Here is a 19,593-nt window from a genome sequence, read left to right on the forward strand (position 1 = left end):
TAGTGTGGTAATGCATTTTTGATAAGTCTTACTCTTCCTATAGGTCTAAACCACCATCATGGTCATAATGAGAAGCATTCAGTTTTGGATGTATTTCGGTTCCATAATTAAAGAGATGATTTTCAAAAAAGACAAATTTCTTTGTATTGATATAGTCAAAATGACATAAATCTATCACATAAAAAAAATCCAGAAATTCTGTATTTTCCCATTTTTCAGGAATGACTATAAATGAAAATGTTATTGATGTGACAATTTTTAAAAGTGCTCTAGATCTTATTTGGAAAAATAAAATAAGTTGAATTATTTTCAAATAAGAAAACATCTAAATTTGCAGAACTTGCACCAATATTGTCAGACATATTATTAGTTTTATCATTTAATTACAGTATACTTCTACTTTTCTAAAGTCTTATGAGATACCTTAGAATTCCATTGAGAATTATTAAATAAGAATTTTATATTACAAATATAGGACAACCACATTTTTCTATCAAAGAATATTCCTTTGTTGTTCAAAAAAATGTTTGATGCTCATATTTTTAAAGAAATCCTTTGAAGTTCACTTCAATAGAAACTCTTGCCATACAGACCAGACAAGATTTAGTTTACTAATTAGCTGCTTCATTTTGATTTAGCATATAACAAAATCAAATCACAATTATAGATTTTTTTAGTAATTAAACTTTTAAAAACAGCTCTGTATGTGCTGATGGCAAACTTTTAACCTGCCTTCTATTATTTAATTTTCTTTCTTATTAATTCCCAGCTTGATTTAATGCTCTGTGTTTTCAGGCAGACAATGCACTCACCAGCTGAAGAGCAGGAGCTGGAAGTGAGGCTCATACAAATCCTTTTTGTAGAATGATTTTCACAGCCCATGAACAGCAATTCCCCTACAAGATCCCCCCACAGTTCTATCAAACATTCTTACAAAGTTCACCATGGTATTAAACCTGTTTTTCCTCCTTTGCTCTTATTCTGCTTTTCTGTCCTTCCCTGGTGTGAACATTTCTTAAATTCTTCCCTGTATGTATGCTTTCACATCAAGAAAGTATATTTGAAGGCAAAATTCATTAAAGGACATATGGGTATAATTTTTGAAAGAATGGGTTATAAGGAGAAGAAGTTTTGGGGTTTTCTAAGAGTTCAGGAATTTGTAGGAAAGGAAAATTATGTATTTTTTTTACTTTCTGTTACTTAATCAACTTCTTTCTAGCCATGTCTCTTCTCAGTATTGAGGTCATTCCACAGAATTTATAATTTTCATTCAAAATCACACATTACCTTATGTGTCTCTATTGTCTTTACTGCTTGTTCAGTCCTATTTAGTGTAATCACATCCATCTCTAGTTGCATTCAGTGAAGCAACTCTTGTTTAGGTAGTGGTAAAGCTGTCAGTGTTATAAATCAGCTTTACATGCAACTGAACTGCTCTTTTAGTTTGCTGGGTATAGATGAGCAGAAGTTAACACAGCTCTGTGAAGCTGAAATGGTGAAAGGAGTCCAAAAATTGTCTTGTACCCCTGTACACACAATCTCCCAGCCTTTGAAAGAAGACATATAATACCTGCATCTGGTGCACATGTTGGTTTGTCCTTTGTAGGACCTGCTTGGCTTTATGCTCTATGTCCATAGTTACTGCATAGTTACGTGCATAGTAACACTGCACATTATGCTTATTTCTTTTTATATGGCACCTAAATTTTGAACTCTTCTTAATCTTATTTGGAAAAACATAAAAAAATCCCAAAAAAAACCACTGGAAATTGTGTGGATATTTCTAGAATATAAACAGAAGGTTGCAGTCTCCTTTGTCGTATGACTACAGCATCTCCAAGAGATTTACAAGACACGATTCCAGTGTGGTCCAGTCCAAATCCAACCTTAACATCATGACTTCTTTAGAAAGTGGGGAAAGAATTTCTTCTGCTACTACCTGTGAGATGGAAGCAATTAAAAACAATAAATATATTTTCACTCTGGGATGCTATTGTGTTTCATCCAAGCCACTGAGTAGTCATTCCATATCCTTTTCATTAGACAGGTCTAAGCACTGATTTTACCTTACTGAAGGAAAAAGGGATATCACAATTTGACTGCAGTAAAGATAATCTGACAGATAAAGCTGGATGGTTTGCAGGAAAAGGAGAAGTACAAAGCCAATCACTTTTCCCTTGGCCTCTGAATTAATGGCAATCAAAATCTCTGTTTAGCTCTGCTATCCCCCTGCCCAAGGCAATAGAGCCTAAATTGTCCACAGTTTTCAGTGATATTTCAGGTAGGAAGAAATACTTCTGTTCTCTCTGTGTCAAATTTCTTTTGATTGGAAGCCACTTTACTAGAAAGTAGGTTTTGAGCCTAAGTGTAAAAAATATTTTTTTTTTGCTTCTAATTATTCATCTGATCACTTCTTTAATGGAGCATTTGATTTATTTCAAAGTAATTTCTGCTTTTTATATGTAAATCACGAGTTTGAGAGTGTGCTAATTAAATTATGCAAGGAAAATGCAAGGAAAAACTGTTCTAATCAAAAGGTGGAAATTCTGTTAAAATGTTTGATATTTATTTATATAGGCTTCCAAAGGAGGTAGCAATTGACAGTCTGAACTGCACTGTACACCATGTTCCCAAGGCAAATGCAGAACATACAGTAACTTAAGAAGATTAATGTACTCTGTGAGGCAAGGCATTGCCATCAAAAACCAATAATCAATACAAATGACCAGTATGATCCAGGAAAAGATTTTCATTAATTCTGAGTAGAGTTGTCTTAATTGCCTAAAGTACACATTTAGCACTTTTTAGTTCAGAAGGGAAGTTGTCAAAGAAGAGAAGTATTATAATTTTTCTAATGCTGATCAAGTCTCTAAATTTTAAACAGCTCAACAATACCAAAGCTGTGAAAAACCACTGAAATTTAGCTCAGCCATGTAAAGAATTTCAAAGCACACATGTTATAATAATCATTGTACTAAGATAAAAAGCTGTAGTAAGTACCAAGAGGATATAAGAAGCTCTAGCTGTATATAAAACTTTTCCATGAAGGAGGGTTTTATCTTTGTGTGTTTTCCAGGAAAGATCAAGTCTCTAAATTTTAAACAGCTCAACAATACCAAAGCTGTGAAAAACCACTGAAATTTAGCTCAGCCATGTAAAGAATTTCAAAGCACACATGTTATAATAATCATTGTACTAAGATAAAAAGCTGTAGTAAGTACCAAGAGGATATAAGAAGCTCTAGCTGTATATAAAACTTTTCCATGAAGGAGGGTTTTATCTTTGTGTGTTTTCCAGGAAAGATAATGATAATAAAAAGAAAACCCACTAAATAAATGTTTCCTTTCATGAATAAATACTTTTTTAAAATCTCATTTTCCAGGCTCTCATGCTGTTTGGAAATACAGACAGCAGATTGTCCAAGACAAAAGTAGATGCATCCACATGTATATTTTGATGTTAGAAAAGAAATTTAGATGGACATCTTTTTTTGCTGTTTCCGTGTCAGAAAAGCAAAAGCTTCCTTGAAGCATTTGGATTGAATTTTGTTTCACCATCATTTCTTCAAAATGAAAGAAATTGTTCCCCATCTCTCTTTTTCTTTTCTTGTTCTTCTTTTCTGTTAAATTTTTTGTGCTTTCTCAGTAGTTGGGAGTTTAAAATAGCACTTCATCATTGTACAAGAGGTTGCAGGCAAATAGAAATTCAATCTCTGCTAATCATGAATTGCTCTCTATGTTGTTTTCCCACAAGCCCATAAGTAAAGATATGCCCTAAAGTCTTCCTAGCAGCAGGATTTACATTTCAGTCCTCCAACTCATTCTGAGTACTGTAAGCTCTCTCCTGCCTTCTGTCACTTTCTACTGTCAACAGAACACCCACCTAAGTCATTCATGAGACACAAACACAATTGTGAGGAGAGCTGGGTTACAGCAGATGTGGCCAGCACTGAGCCATGTCCCTCACAGAATGTCTGCAGAGTTAGTAGATACCAACTTTGATATGAGCAACTCGCTCCGTGGAGTTGGCACAGCCACAAAACAGAATCTGCGCTGAATTCTTGAGCACATGGTTTAAACTCTGAGGGGGCAAACAAAGAGAAGGGCGGGCAGTGCATTTCACTATTCTGTAGCACAGCTGCACCTGTCTTGGTACATGGGTAATTTCCTGAAAATAATATAAAGAATTCTGAAGGATTTCATGATGATCCTAAATACTAATTGCAGAATGAGGTGCAATTCTTACATTACAGTCTACTGCTCTTTCAGCTCATGAGTTAATCATTATAATAATAGCAACCTTTTCCTTCATATTTATGAAACAGCTAGTAAATCTGCAGTACTGCAATAACATAAAAATAAAAATTATTCTAATAAATTGAGAAGTAAAAGGCCAAAGAAAACAGAGGCAGTGAAAATGGCCGATTCACACCTGGTTAATAAATAGCATTTCAGAGAAATGAGTCTTGAATTGAAATGTAAGTGAAAGAGTAAGTATTCTATTGCAGCAATTTCAGGGAGGCCTTCCAGGTGAGATCTTCAAAGGCATATAATTCAAGGAACAAGTGTTAATTGAAAATTGTTGGAAGTGAAGTTCCTGGAGTTCTAAAACATAAAAGTTACAGAAATTTTGAAGGCATTGAAAAAAATCACAGCACAGGTAGGCTCCAAATTCTTTCCATCATCACTCGCCTTCCCTGAAATCTGGGGGAAAGTTGAAGACCTGTAATTATCAATTACTTGTCAAAATTATGTTTAGTGTGCATCTGAAGGAGTGAGCAATATATTAGGTATCACAGCTCATAAATGCCACAGCTTCTAAATATTAGCAATATTTAGAATGTTGCAATAAATGGTAGCGAATAGATGTAGTGTTAGAGATGGTGCTATCTTGCTGCAGAGTAAGCCAAACATTATTACTTTTTTGTTTTTCTTTTGTGTTCAGCATATTTTCAAAATATAAATACGAAAATATAGGAAATGTCAACATTGTTGACATACATAAAATAGAAGACTGTATCTAGAGGATTTGGCAACAATATGTAAACACAGATAATGCTATAATGCAGATAGTGAATTAGCTGGAGTTTTCAGAGAAGAAATTAGAAAATACAGGTTAAAAATGTCAAGTGCATCCATTTTAAGGTGATTGACTGAGGACAGCATCAGCAATTTGCTATAAATTTGGCCTGCCCTATAAGTGTCTATTTATATAAATGTATATACGTGCATACATATATTGTTTATGTAATTATGTACTTCTGTGCTGTTTATCCATAATGTGAGCAGGTGGGAGTGTGTCTATACCTCTTCCTGTACCTGAGGTTCACAGACTGCCTAAGCGTGGAAGGCGCCACAATGGGACTTTTGCTCCAACCTCCCTGCTCAAGCAGGATCACACTAGAGCACGTTGCACAGGATTGTGTCCAGAGGGTTTTGCATATCTCCAGTGAGGTAGACTCCACAACCTCTCTGGGCAACCTGTTCCAGTGTGTGGTCACTCACATAGGTTAAATGCATTAAGGTTAACACATATAAAATGCATTAAGGTTAAATACCTTTTAATATATATTAAATGCACTTAAATTAAACATGTTTAGCATTGTGATTTTAATCTAGTTCAGTATTTTTTATTGTGAGAGGAAAAAAACTTTTACACTTTCTCTTTGCAAATACTCTGGGACTAGGGAGCATATTAATCCCCATAGGACAGGTAGGTGGTTAATTGCACTTTAGTATAGTAGAGAGTGAATGTCCACCTTACAGTTTTGATGAAGTCACTAGATATAAAATAAAAATTAATTTGGCCTATTTAATTTCACGTTTTAGTCATTAATTATTTTGACTCATATTTTCTGAATTGATTTGTATTGCTATATTTAGGAAAAAGAATAAAACTTCATATTATTTGGGTTCTGTTTTGCATTTCATACTATGTAGATTTAGAGAAAATTGCTGCTGAGGTGATGATATACTTATTAACAGTTCTAAAAATCTGACAGGTAGGTAACAATTTCTATGCATTGTTGTTATTGTGAACAATTTAAATAGTATTTTTAGATTTCTTTTATGTTGCAGCAGCTGCTCTCAATTTCTCTAAGTCAGATTGCAGTTGCTGAAAGGCTGCTTACTTCCTCTCTTCTTGCAAAGCAAATGACATACTGTGTTAGCTGATTTATAAAGTGGTGGGGAGGAGAGTCGTTTAGTTTCAAAGAAGCCATTATTTAATGTATTTTTAGGGCAGAAGAGTCACCATTTTCTTTTTTGACTGTTCTGTTAGAAGTTTGTGGGAGGAGAAAAGTGGCTGCTGTTAGTAAGAGGCATGAAGAAGTGTATCTATGCTACTGCTTTATCCTCTTGTTGCAGGATGTGAATTAACAGGATGCAGCTAGTCTGAAAGAGGCATGTGCAACACATTCTTTAGCCCTATGGCAGAAATAGAAATTTGGCTTTCAAACCTAGGATGTAAGGGGAAAAAATGTATCTAATTTCTGATAGAAACTTTAGCCTTAAAAGCTTGGTTACTCAAAAACCTCTAAGTTTTCATTTATCTTCATTAGGCTTTCTATCATTATTTCCATTTGTTTACTTCCTAAGTGTATATTTTCTTGTTCTTGCTGTGTTACTGACTTTACTTTGTTCCTTTGATCAGAATTCAGTTTGCCTTTTTTAAAGTAGCTTTTAATTTTCAAATCAAAATTAGCTATGCTAAAAAGCAGGATAATCTGTGTAAATATGACAGATTAATGACTCTTCTGTAGTTTCAAATGTTGTGGAGACATTTAGATTTTTGGAAGATCTTAACTACTTCTGATTTCTTTATGATTTTAGCTATACCATGTTATCTGAAAATTACATGTGTTGCCTTAAAACCATATTGTGGTAGCACAGAATTCTATGCTTACTGACTGGAGAACATATTTGCATGTCCTGAAATGTTACCTTTATTCAGTAATAGTCCCATTTCCGGCTTATTTTGAGGCTGCATGATAGAAAACCTTGTGAAAATACAGATACAGTGGCTGCCTTGAGTTTTTCATCCTGATCAGATGTGGTAGAAGTTGGAAAGAGAAGCACAGTAGAGTGAAACTTGCAAAATATTTTATTAGCCACAATAATATACTGTCTATAGTGCTCTCTCTGCTAGGCCAGTGTCACCTCTGCTGCAGGCAGAAAACTTTTATGGAAAAGTTTCCAAATGCATATTCTAAAACTTGGAAGAGTTATGATATTTGTGTTTTTGGGACCATTTTTCTCCTTTGACTATCACTATACCACCTAAATTATCTCCTGCAGCTGATAACAGAGGTTCTGTGCTAAGGTTATCTGAAAGTAACACAGAGTTTCTAAGGAGATTTTTCATTGAACTGTGGATCTTAAAGGGTCTTTACATTCATCTCTACTATATCACTACCCTAAAACTTCCTCTCTATTATAATAAAATTGTTAAAGCAAGTCTTTGTAAACAAAATTGCTGAAGAACCACCCTGCTCTCATTGCACTGGGACACTCAGCCTGTACTGTAAAGCCAAGACTTCCCCCTTGACATCATCAAATATCTGAGTTGTGGCTTTTGACTTATTTCCTTTGCAGTATCTAAAAGCCACCTCTTCAAGCATCTTTAAAACTCCTTCACCTTTTTAACTCAATGAAGTTGCATTAGTTGAATTCATCTAGCATTGAAGTTCCTCTCAAATACAGTAGGTGGTATCTTAGATTTACAATGTTTCTGAATGTCCCATACTGATATATAACTGCATCAATATCAGGTTTTAAAAAGCTTGTTCCCATAAAATTTCTGGTTAATGCTAAATAATTTTCAGAAATGTTCAGATTGCAGAGCATGGGAATAATTGCTAAATTCTCCTCACAAGCATATCTTTGTCAGGCAGTCATAAAGTAAGTTGAAAGCAAAATGGTTTATAGAAAATTAGTTACATACTTGTAAAAATGCTCCACAATGTACTGCAAACAAAAGGGAAAATTTTCTGCAATTTCACAATTTTGTACTTGCTCAGATGGCCATTAACCAACACGATGAAAATCAAATTTATCCTATTCACGCTATGAATTATCTGTGATTAGCAGTGTATAGAATGTGATTTTCTAAAGCTTCTTTCATATTCAAGGTATCTTCAAGCACTTTGCAAAAAAAAATAAGAGATGAAATAAACACCATAAGTATACTAAACATGTATGGGATAAAAAAACTTGCCCTTTTCTTTAGGGCAGGATTGAATCTTTGCTTACTGGCTCTCAGAAATATCATGTCATAGAATCCTAAAGTCAAGGGGATTTTGCTATTTCTAGACTTGTACATTATAATAGTTTCTGAGGCGTTTGATGCGTCCTGCTTTCAACATTGAATCAAGAATGACTGGCAATCATGTTCCTTTCTTAGTGGTGTAAATTCTACACATACACCTTAAACTGGCCTTGTTCTATAAAACCCATAAAAAACTCTTCTGAACAAGTTTTCTGTATTCTGTGATGCCCAGATAACTCCAGATAACTGGGCTTTATGGAGTGAAATGGTACCATAAGATTTGCAGTTCTGTTCCAGAATGCATCTTCACACATCGAGGTGATTCTGTGAATGGAAATAAGCTGGGACTTGCATTTGCCTTTGTGTCACTGCAGTGGAAGGATCATGGCTCCAAACAGGCCCATAATTAAAAAAGGCTGGATTAGCACAAATGTAAGCTTTTCAGTTGCTGTTCAATAATTATCATCCCAACTCTTTTGTGCACATCTAAACAACTTTAATAAATCAAATCTAACTACCAGAAAGGATGGTCTTCCAGTAGGAATGTATAGACAAGAGTACAAATAACATACAGCATTATTATTTATAATGATGTGTGTAAACTGAACCACAGTGATCATGTTGCCAGTATAATGTCTTTAAACAGGTATAGCTGGAAGCTTGGCTGGAATCTTTTATCAGGGTCTAGCTTCCTTGTGCAAATAGCAAAAGCCAATGAAGACAAAAAGGAAGTAAGAACCTTGCCAGAGCCATTCCATTATGACACAGAGGAGGAGATTCTAAAGGTTTATGAAGTATTGAAGTTTATTTAAAATCTAAATAAATACAGATACCACTGTATTTTTATGATTGATGAATGCATAATTTAAGAGTATCAAAATGTGAAAATGAAGCTGCTTACCCATATAGTGATTACCAAAGTCTTTTAGTTAAATTATGTTTACACTGTTCATTAATTGGTTTGGTACTTTTCAAGAGCTACCCTGCCAGTTTCACAATTATGCACTCGAAGCTTTTCACACACTAAATAGCCAAAGTAAGGAAAGTTTTTCTACATATCAGATCCTCACTATGTCTTTCTCATTACTAATAAGTTTGATGTGTTTGTAGGTAATTTTTTATTCTTCAAGACTATTTGTTCTTTTTTTTTTTTTTTTTCTTAGACCACCACCAAGACTGTTAGTATTATCAGATGCAGTCTAAATTTCTGTAGCTCTAAACTGAAACCACTGAGCCCTTTGAGGACACCTTTTTCAAGGTTTCACATGATAATATTAATTATCAGCTGGGTCAGTTTTGAGTTAGTAATATCAGGGTAATATGGCCCATGGGTTCTTGCATTTTTAAGTCTGTCAGATGCTACAAATTTGCAAAGTGTACCATCTTGCTTGGTAAATAAGACCTATTATGGACTTGAAACAAAAATCCTATATGAAGGATTTTTGGTGATACAAAGAGTGACCTGATGCACGTATCAAGCCCCCAAAGGGAATCTAGCATTAGGAAAATGTAGTTTCATATTCAGTAATTCCAGTTTGCTTAGTGACTGCATTTCACATGGACCACTGCTTTCCTGAGCCAGCGTCTGTGGCTCTGGCTGTGCAAAGTGGCAGTTGCTGTGGATATTCTCCAGGGCAGTGAGCTGGCAAAGGCAAATTTATGTCACTCATCCTTCCTGTGCCATGCAGGAACGTGGGAGGAGTATTAAAGCAGTGCACCCCATTCTGATACTATGAGAGTGACATAATACTGCTTGAGGCCATGCATGGTAATGCTCTGTAAGACTAAGTGAGCCAGGTAGTCTCTACCTGTCAGCAATTGCAGTGTCATTACTTGAGTTTTGGGTCAATCTGGGATATTTCATACAGTTTTTCATTCAGAGTTCGTCAGCTGCACCAAGCATATCCCTAATGTTAAAGAAATTAGTAGTATCTAAGTCTTTTTTGCATTTATGAAATTCCCATCTAAGCACAAAACAAATCCTTGGCTCCTTTTTGTGTTTCCAAACAATGAAAGAATTTGGATGATTAACAGTTTGCCATGTACTGGTTTTTAGGGGCACTGCATCTCTATGCACGGTGCCATACAGGTTCTTCAGTGTCCTGGACACTGAGAATTAGCATCCTGCATAAAGTCAGATGGCAGCATTATAGGTAATTCATAACAAATGTAAGAAATTCATCGCTGTTGTAGTTGATTGATGGCAGCAGCAGGGCCTTTCACTTGAGACTTCTTCAACACAGCTAATCTTAAATCCAATTTAATATTAGATACAATTTACCATGTATCTAGCTGACAGCAGCATCAGAACATTTCTTTCATCTCATTCCTACACAGCTTAGGAAACATACATCCAAGGGCTAAAAAAAGGTCAGTAAATTAAACAAGAACAAAAATTGGCATTATATCTCCTCTTTCAAGTTTGCATGGAAAATTTTCCATGCCTATGTGCTCTGAAAAGGGCTGTAATCCAAATGATACACTGCTGATCCGATGATCCAAAATGACTTTCAGGGCTTGGGCAAGAGCTGTGGACTAAATTCAGCTTTCATTTAGGCCTCATTCCAAATACAGAAATACATAAAGAGACAGTGGATTCTCATGGTCAAACATAGCAGCAGAGGTGTGTCTGAACTGTTGTAAGGGTGCAAATACAAATTAAAATTCTGTGATGCGGAAAAAACAAACTAAGGCAGATTAGAGTAGGGAGAAAGCTGGGCACAGTAGGTGTGTGGGTGAGAGTACTGTGATTGATCTCCTAAAGATACAGCAGTCTGTCTGAGGCCAACAGCAAAGCTGCTTATCATGCCCAGCATTCGTGACAAGTGAGCAGCTAGATTCTGACATGACGTAAAAGAAAATCAAGAAACACAGATACCAATCTTACCCCCGTGAACTGGCCAGTCCTGGGATTTAAAAATAACGATTTTTTTTATTTTTTTTAATCTCCTCAGCATAGCATTTTAGCTGTGTGTGCGGTGGAGGTATTTGCTCAGATACCTCTACCTTGCTGGCCTTGTGTGCTCTCTGTCTCTCTGCCAGCACCTAGGTGCTTTTATTGTTCCTCCCCACAGCTATCTTAATTTGTTGCCTCAGCCAGCTGTTCCTGCCTTCACATTGCCTGTGCCTGGCTTGCATCCTGTGTGAGCCTCCTTCCTTATTATCTTTATGTTGAATCACGTTATGCCAGGGTAATACTTTCTATTAGCTAAATAGTCTCCTTTCAGTTTAATTGAGAAGGTGACCTTGATAACAAGCTTTATTGAATCTTACTGAAAAATAAATGGTGCTGCAGAGAGTCCAGAGAAGGGCAAGGACCCTGGTAAATGGGCTGGAGCAGAAGTCTTACAGGGAGGAGCTGGGGATGTTTAGCCTGGAGAGCAGGAGGTTTGAGGAGGACCTCTTTAACTACTTATAAGGAGGTTTTAGTAAGATGGGGGTCAGTCTCTTCCTGCAGGTTACAAGTGACAGGATGAGAAGAAATGGCTTCAAGTTGCACCATGGGAGGTCTAAACTAGATACTAGAAGAAATTTCTTGATGGAAAGGGTGGTCAAACATTGGAATAGACTGCCCAGGAAAGTGGTGGAGTCACCATCCCTGGAATTTTAAGAAAACATATGGCTATGTCACTTGAGGACACAGTATAACAGTGAACATGGTGGTGGTGGTGGTGCTAGGTTAGACTTGATGGTCTTCAGTCTTTTCCAACTTTAAGCATTCTGTGATTCTATGAACCAAACTATGATTAGGATATTATTTCTGTTATTCCTATTTGTCTTCCAGGATTAAATATGCCACTGCAAAATCTTTTTATGACTGTTCTGGTTCTGGCCAGGACAAGATTAGTCTGCAGTGGCCAGAACAGGACATGACTAGAACCTGGAGATTATTCTGTACCACCTCATGCCATTGCTGGGGCCAGGGGGGAAGGAGTCTCTTGCAATGAGAAGGAGTCTCCTTCGGGAGGGAGTGGCAGGGGGAGTGCTCAGGTAATTCTGTTTCTGAACATTTTGCATATGATTCATTCACCTCTCTCTTGTATGCTTGTTATTAATACTGTTGCTGTAACTATTCACTTTCTTATCTCATTGCCATCTCCAGTAAATCGTCCTTGGTTCGCAATCTTTACCTTGTATGCCTTCAATTCTCCTCTTCAGCCACCAGCAGGGGAGGGGGACAGGGGGAGTGAGCAAGTGGCAGTGTGGTTTGGAGCACTAAACTGAGGAGTAGCATTCCTAAATCGCCAGTGCCCAAAGGTACAGACTAGGTGACAAAGTATGCATATATGTATATGCATATCAAGACAGTTTATGCATTTTTACTTTTCCTAATATATCCTATCTGCTTCCCTGTGAAAGGAGATAAAAGTGCCTTTTGCAACCTCACTTAATAGTTTCTTTTAGCAAGTACTTTCACAATTGAGACAGAACACTTCATTATTATGATGGAAATTTTAACACCATTAAAAATACAGTGTAAAATATGCAGAGAGACTATCTGGTTAGAATTTGTGTGAAATGGAAATATAAAGGATAGAATGACACCTGTTTTGAATCACACCATTTTGTTGCCTTCATGTTGCCTTCAAAAACATGATTGATGCCAGTAGCCCTACCTTTAATTATTGTATTCTTATAGCTTGAGTTGTGGATTAAAAAGCAAGACCTTATTTAGCCACTGTTTTGGTGAATTACATGTCCTTTAGGTATTATTAAGCCCTGCTTATTCTGTAAATTTCTGAATGTAAGGTTTATCTCCTGAACCTCTCTTTCTAGAATAGAATATACAACCATTTTATGTCACTAGGGTCAAAAGAAAGCCAGCTTGCTTGAGAAGGGTTTGAGCTGTCTTCTGTCTGCAATGCTAAAAAAGTCCAGATATTAAGAGACAAGAGGCAATTCTATCAGCTTGTATGCTTGTAAATATGTCTGTCCTTAGTCTCCATTCAGCTTCAATTTCAAGCAAGCTGTCTTAAATTCCAGTGGAATTGAAGAGGGGATGAATTCTTCAGTAGGCAGGCATGAGGCTTTGCTAAAAGCTGAGCAAGTACTAGTCTTTGCAGCCTCCCATACATCCCATATTATGTACTAATTTCATCAAAAAAGAAACACATGACAACCCTGTATGAAGAATAGCTTGGTTAAGACTGAGCTTCAGGTAGGGTTAAACATAAAATGTTAATGCTGACAATTCATGAATATAACAATCTCAGCTTGTTAAAGACTGAGACAGTATTTTACAACGATACATATGAATTTTCTAAAATGTCAATATATCTTACAAATGTAAAAATGTGTGTTCCTTAAATTTTGCATACTTCTGAAGCAGATAATCTTTGAGATTCCTTTCAACCTAAACCATTCCATGATTCTATGAGTTTCACATTCACAAGTCTCAGTTCTCCTAGGGCAGTGTAACTACTCTGCTAGAAGGACAATACAGCAGGAAACAGTCCAAGTTTCTGCACTGCAGTGGTGGCAACTTCCTAAAACATATACTGATGAGATCAGAATTTCTGAAGGGACCTCATACTTGCCAGGAAGGAGAAATTGGTCAGGTTGTGAGATTCAGGAGCATTCTCTTTTGCAATGACCATGAGAATGTGGAGTTCAGGGAGGAACAAAGCCTAAAGATGGCACCACAACCCTGGTGTTCAGACTTTTTCATGTTCAGGTGTCTGCTTGGAAGAATCCCACAGTATACAGTCCTAGAGATTAAAGGTTCCAGAAGAACTGATTGATTTTCAAGGATCTTCCTTCTTCAAGTTTAAAAATGGTCTCCTTCCAAGAGCAGGAAATAAAACAAATGTGGCAGGAGGTCCACATAATTGAACCAGTAGCTCTGGACAAAACTCAGAATTGAAAAGGAAGCATACAAAAGATGGTATTAGAGCCAAGTGGCCCAGGAGGAATACAAATACCTACCTGAGAGCTGAGGTATAGGACTGAATCTTCCATGCCACAACATGGAAGGCAACAAGAAGGGCTTCTACATATGTAAGAGAAGCAAAAGAAAGACTAGAAAAATGTGTGTCTGCTGTTGAAAGGATTAGGAGACCTTACAAGGCAAGGCAATGACATAGAAATGGTTGAGGCCTTTTTCACCCATCTTGATAGGTAAGACTGACCTTCAGGAATCTCAAGCCCCTGAGTTTTAGGAGAAAGTCTGGAGCCATGATGAACAGCTGAACAAAACAAAATACTCTTCCACTGTGAAGGTGGTCAGACAGTGGAACAGGTTGCAGAGACAGGTTGCAAAGCCTTCATCTGTCAAGATACTCAAACTCTGACTGAACAAAATTCCAAAATACCTGCTCTAGCTGACTCTGCTTAAGCAGGCAGTGCCAAACTAGATCATATAAAGTCCCTTCCAATATAAATAATTATGTGATTATGTGAACATAAACCAGTACATGTACACAGAATCGTTAGGGGAAAGATGAAAGGAGGCAGAGTTCTAAATTTTGAGTTCTATTTTTCCTGAAATTTTTTAGGCACTTTTACATATAAACTCAGGAACAAATAAAAATGGTCTTTTCCACTATAAGTGCAGCTTACACACAAAGACAAGGAACCATAATGGTACATAACTTACTCATATTAAAGACCTGAACTGTATTACTTGTGGAAATTTGTAAAACAATATCAATATTAATGACCATTCATTCAAAGACTTTTTAATGTAAAATAACAGTATGTTCTGTGTGTTTGACAAATTTCTACTGTGGCTGACCCAGTGAGGGAAGTGGTTAAGTTTTCAAGGTAATTCATGGTCTTTTTGGAGGGGCTTAGAAGTTACTTCTTTGAACTTCTGCATACATCTTATGTGTCTCATCAGTAATGTTTTGGCACCTCACAGATGTAAACTCCTGGATGGTGCTCTGTGCCTCTTTTTCTCTTTCCTGTGTGGCTGCATCAGCAGTGACGTAAAGCATTAAGTACACAGATACAAGAATTATCTGTGAGTCCTTCATAGCTCATAGGCCCAGATGTGTATATCTACTGTATGTAGATGTGTTTAATTCATTTGGGCAATAGTTTGACATCAAGTGAATACCATAAAATATGTGTTTCTTGAAAATAGCAGTACACAAGATAGAAATTATATAACTTTTTCCTGAACAATAAGTCATTGAGATTTTAATGAATAAATCATAATGCAGGAGTATTAAACAAGACCAAATGACTAGATAGATGTGCTCTTTATACTTTAAAATATACTAAAGTAATGGATATCATATTAAATTGTAAAACTTCAGTAAGAAGTCAATTGGCAAATAAAAACTAAAAAGTAAAAAAAGAAAATCTCAAAACCTGCACATGCAAACCCATTGAAGCAATATATTAAAACATATTTTAAAGAGTAATAAATTAGAATCATATGAAGAAGCTTTAGAATAACATGGTATTATAGTTGATTGTGTTTTGACAAAGTAATAGGATTTTAAAATGCACATAGTTTGACTCCTTTTGATGATAAAATTTTCTTTTTCTTTTGTAGAAAATGATGAGGTCATCTGTGTTTCATATGTTCATACTAAGCATGGTTGCTGTCGATGTGATTGTTGCTGCTAGCAACTACTATAAAGGAGAAAATTTCAAGAGACAATATGATGAATTTTACCTTGCTGAGGTGAGTATGCTGATACAACTATCTGGGTAATTTTCAAGAGAAGCTGAAGTAAAAAATGTGACTGTCAAGAACATTTTAGTGTGTAATTTTTTATTCCCTTAAGCATTCTAAGAATACTTTGCTAACTTGTTCAACTTCCTCTGCCTGACAATGGCTGACAGCCCTATCTTACAACATTTTGAAAGGTAATTTCCTTAAACAAAATGTTAGTGGTCATGAGCTGAGGCATAAGTATAACAACTGCATGGCTGCTGAGTTGCTTTCTTTCTCTGTCAGAAGTGTAACATCCAGAAGAATATAACTTTAAGAAGATGACAAAACGTTGCATTTAAAAATTATGATAGAGAACTTATTCCAAAATCATCTTTATTTTGTATATATACTTAGCTGACAGAAGAACCATAAGCATAACCAAAATAGTGTTACAAACTGTCTGGCTTCAGCAATTGCAAGAACACACCACAAAAAAAAAAAATTTATGCAGTCATGAATTGTGTAAAGAAGGAGTCTGTGCTCCTGCACTAGTGAATTGGAGGCACAAGTGACATTCTGACAGGAGCCTGCTTGAGTCATTAGCTGGGCAAGGATCCTACTGTAGAGCATGCACTAGAGATCCTAGAACCTTGCCTGGACTGGGCACATTTCTACTTTATGCTTACTGCAGTTTCCCTGGCTTCAATAGTTACACAGTCCTTTGGAGCCAGAGAGGTCATTCTTAGACTAGAATGAATGACAGAAGAATGTTCCTGGTTGTTTCTCTGGTTTTGGTTGTTGTGTTGTTTTCTATGTCTAAATATATCTGATATTCAGACTCACATGCCCAACTTTAAACCCTTTAGTCCACAACAGTACAATGCTTTATGAATCTCCTTTTTTTAAGGAAGGTTAAGTTGGTACGTATTTTTTATCTTAGTTTTAGAATTTGTATTTGATCTCTTAAAATTATATGAAGTTGGGAGTTCACTGGTTCTGGGACAGAAATGAGAGAAAAAAACTTGTTAAAAACAGCACCAGAGTCCAAACTTTTAAAAAAAGTGCAGATTATAGACAGCAATGCTGCATCATTCTTCATTGTCTCTCATGCTGCTGGGGATTGCTGTATTTTGTATGAATATTGAGTCAATGTTGTTGTGAGCAGCAATTACAAGAATAATTATGAAATGTGTTGTCTTATTTTATCTCAACTTCTAAGACTATTTGAAGAACAACATGAACATTAAAATTATTATCATGAAAATAAGACATTGGAATAAAACCAGCAAATGCTGGGTTCTCATATAAAATGCTCCACAGATCTTAGAGCAGAATTGAGGACAGGGAAACTCATTTTAATCTCCATGATGGTTTAACCCCAGCCAGCAGCTCAGCCCCATGCATTCTGTTGTTTACTCTCCCTCAGTGGGATGGGGCAGAGAATGGTCAGAACAAAAGTGACATAACTCATGGGCTGAGGTAAAAGCAATTTAATAGGTAAAGCAAAAGTCATGCACACAAGCAAAGCAAGGGATTAATTCACCACTTCCCATAGACAGGGAAACTGTCTCCAGGAAAGCCAGGCTCCATCAGCCATACAACAGTAACTTGGGAAGACAAACAGTGTCGCTTTAAATATCACCCCCCTTCCTTCTGCTTCCTCTAGCCTTATATGCTTGGCAAAATATCCTGTGGCATAGGATATCCTTGTGTTCAGTTGGGATCATCTATCCTGCTGCTTCCCCCTCCCAACTCCTTGGGCACCCCCAGCCTGATCACTGGTGGGGTGAGAGGCAGAAAAAGCCTTGACTCTGTGCAAGCACTGCTCAGCAACAGCTGAAACAACCGCGTGTTACCAACACTGTTTCCAGCACAAATCCAAAATAGCACCATACAAACTATGATGGAGAAAATTAACTCTGTCACAGGCAAATCCAGTACAATATCCTTGGCTGGAAACAAATAATTAAGTCAGCATTAAAGCCTGAGGCCATGAACTCTTCACAGCAGACATTTTTGCTTTGTGCCCAGGATGCAGCAAGTGGAGCCTGGATTCTTAACAAAATAGCATTCATTCTATTTATATTCAAAATAGGGAACGTTGCATGTCCTATTTCTATTTTGGTTCTGAATATATAGTATAATTATGCTTTTATTAATCAGTGCTAGAAACAATCTCTTCAACATTTATTTCAAATATGAAGTTTGCAGAAGATTTTTTTTCAGTAGAAATACTTGCCAGGGTTTATTCAAGGTGAGTATATAATGTAGACTAGTGAATTATAATTCTGTCCTATAAGCAATGTCCACTTTTCCTTAACAATACATTTTTCTCTTTCTGCATAGCTTAGATAATTGATTTCTTAGTGGAGAGGTTGTCAGAAAACTCATTTTTTCATCTTTTTATATTTCCAAGTATATGAGGTGAATTATTCTGGGATAGAGAAAGATGGGTTTTTTTATTTGCAAAGCATTTCTTATGTCCATAAATTGGATTTCCTGGTTTTGTTTCTCTTTTTTTTTAATCCTGTGATGCTTTTACTAGAGGCACTATAAAAATCAAACAGAATCCTAGTATGTTATAGAAGAAGGAACAAAGTATCAGAAGAGCAGAAGAATAAAAAAAAATCCTGAGAGAGAGGAAAAATTGATAAGCTGGCGTCATTTCCTGTTTGGTTGTTGTGGAACTTCTTTTTTGTAGCACAAAGGGTGTACAAAGGAAATATTTCTAAGAGCCTTGAAGAAGCAGACTACTCAAACAATGCAGGTTATTCAACAGTGTTTGTCTGCTCGGTGAAGAGGATGAGTTGGAGCAGGATGCACTTGTGTTGCTCTGCCTTTTCCATTAGAGAAGGCTACAGAAAGCTTTCACTTCAGTGGGAGCTGACTTGAGCAGCCAACAGCAGTGAGGATTCACTTTGCTAAAGGAAATAGCCAGATAGACTACAGCAAGCATATCTGGCTTTCTGATATATTTTCCAGAAGTTATCTTGGAAGCTGCTTGTTTTAGGAGAAAACATGTCTAATAAAATATCTCACTTGGTCTATTCTATGTATCACACATTGTAGTGGCCAAGAATTGTAGAAATACATCTGCTTAAATTCAGTGGGCAAGTCTACATGAATTTATTGAGATGCCCCATACCAAGAAATGAAATGTGTTTTCATTGTTGGAAAGATAAGACAAACGCACGAAAGCAAAGGTTAAACAAGAAGATAAAAGAAATTAATCTATACCCAGATCCCATTGTTTGCATAATTTTGTATACCCAGTAGTAAATAAGAGGTTCTGACAGGCATTTCAACTTGTACGCATCAGTTCTGCATATTAAGCAAAACCAGAATTTTAACAGGATGACTCAAAGCCCCAGCACAGTATCCTGGAAAGAGGAGAGCTTCAAACACACTTTGGTAATTTTTAATGAGGATGCTGACTTTAAGTGCTCAATACCTAGACAGAATAGTGATGGATGTTTGTTTTTACATGGGTCTTCCATTATAACATGTTACAGACTAGCTACAGTCTTATTTGAGTACGGTTCCTACAAATACTGTCTGAAGACTGGAGTTCAAAACCAGATGCTCCTATATAGTTTCTCCTAGATTCCTTTTGTAACCTGTCCTCTTGCACTGCTGCCTTTGAGTAGCCTTTGCCTTGTCCTGGATGAGGGAAGGACTGAATGCTGTGTCAAATCGGGTAGTGAGGGAAATGCTAGAGGTCT

General features: G+C 36.4%; 1 protein-coding gene across 39 annotated transcripts in view; it reads left to right on the top strand.

The window, feature by feature from the left end:
• Window positions 1-19,593, top strand: part of NALCN (sodium leak channel, non-selective) — a 226,926-nt gene that overhangs the window by 102,656 nt on the left and 104,677 nt on the right. For all 39 annotated transcript variants that reach the window (XM_086880763.1, XM_086880771.1, XM_086880779.1 and 36 more), the window contains one exon: window positions 15,767-15,898. In XM_086880763.1, the coding sequence (XP_086736889.1) occupies window positions 15,767-15,898 (132 nt within the window). The remainder of the gene's footprint in view (window positions 1-15,766; window positions 15,899-19,593) is intronic.

The sequence above is a fragment of the Cyanistes caeruleus genome, chromosome 3 (genome assembly GCF_971803275.1).
Source record: "Cyanistes caeruleus chromosome 3, bCyaCae1.hap1.1, whole genome shotgun sequence".
NCBI lineage: Eukaryota > Metazoa > Chordata > Aves > Passeriformes > Paridae > Cyanistes > Cyanistes caeruleus.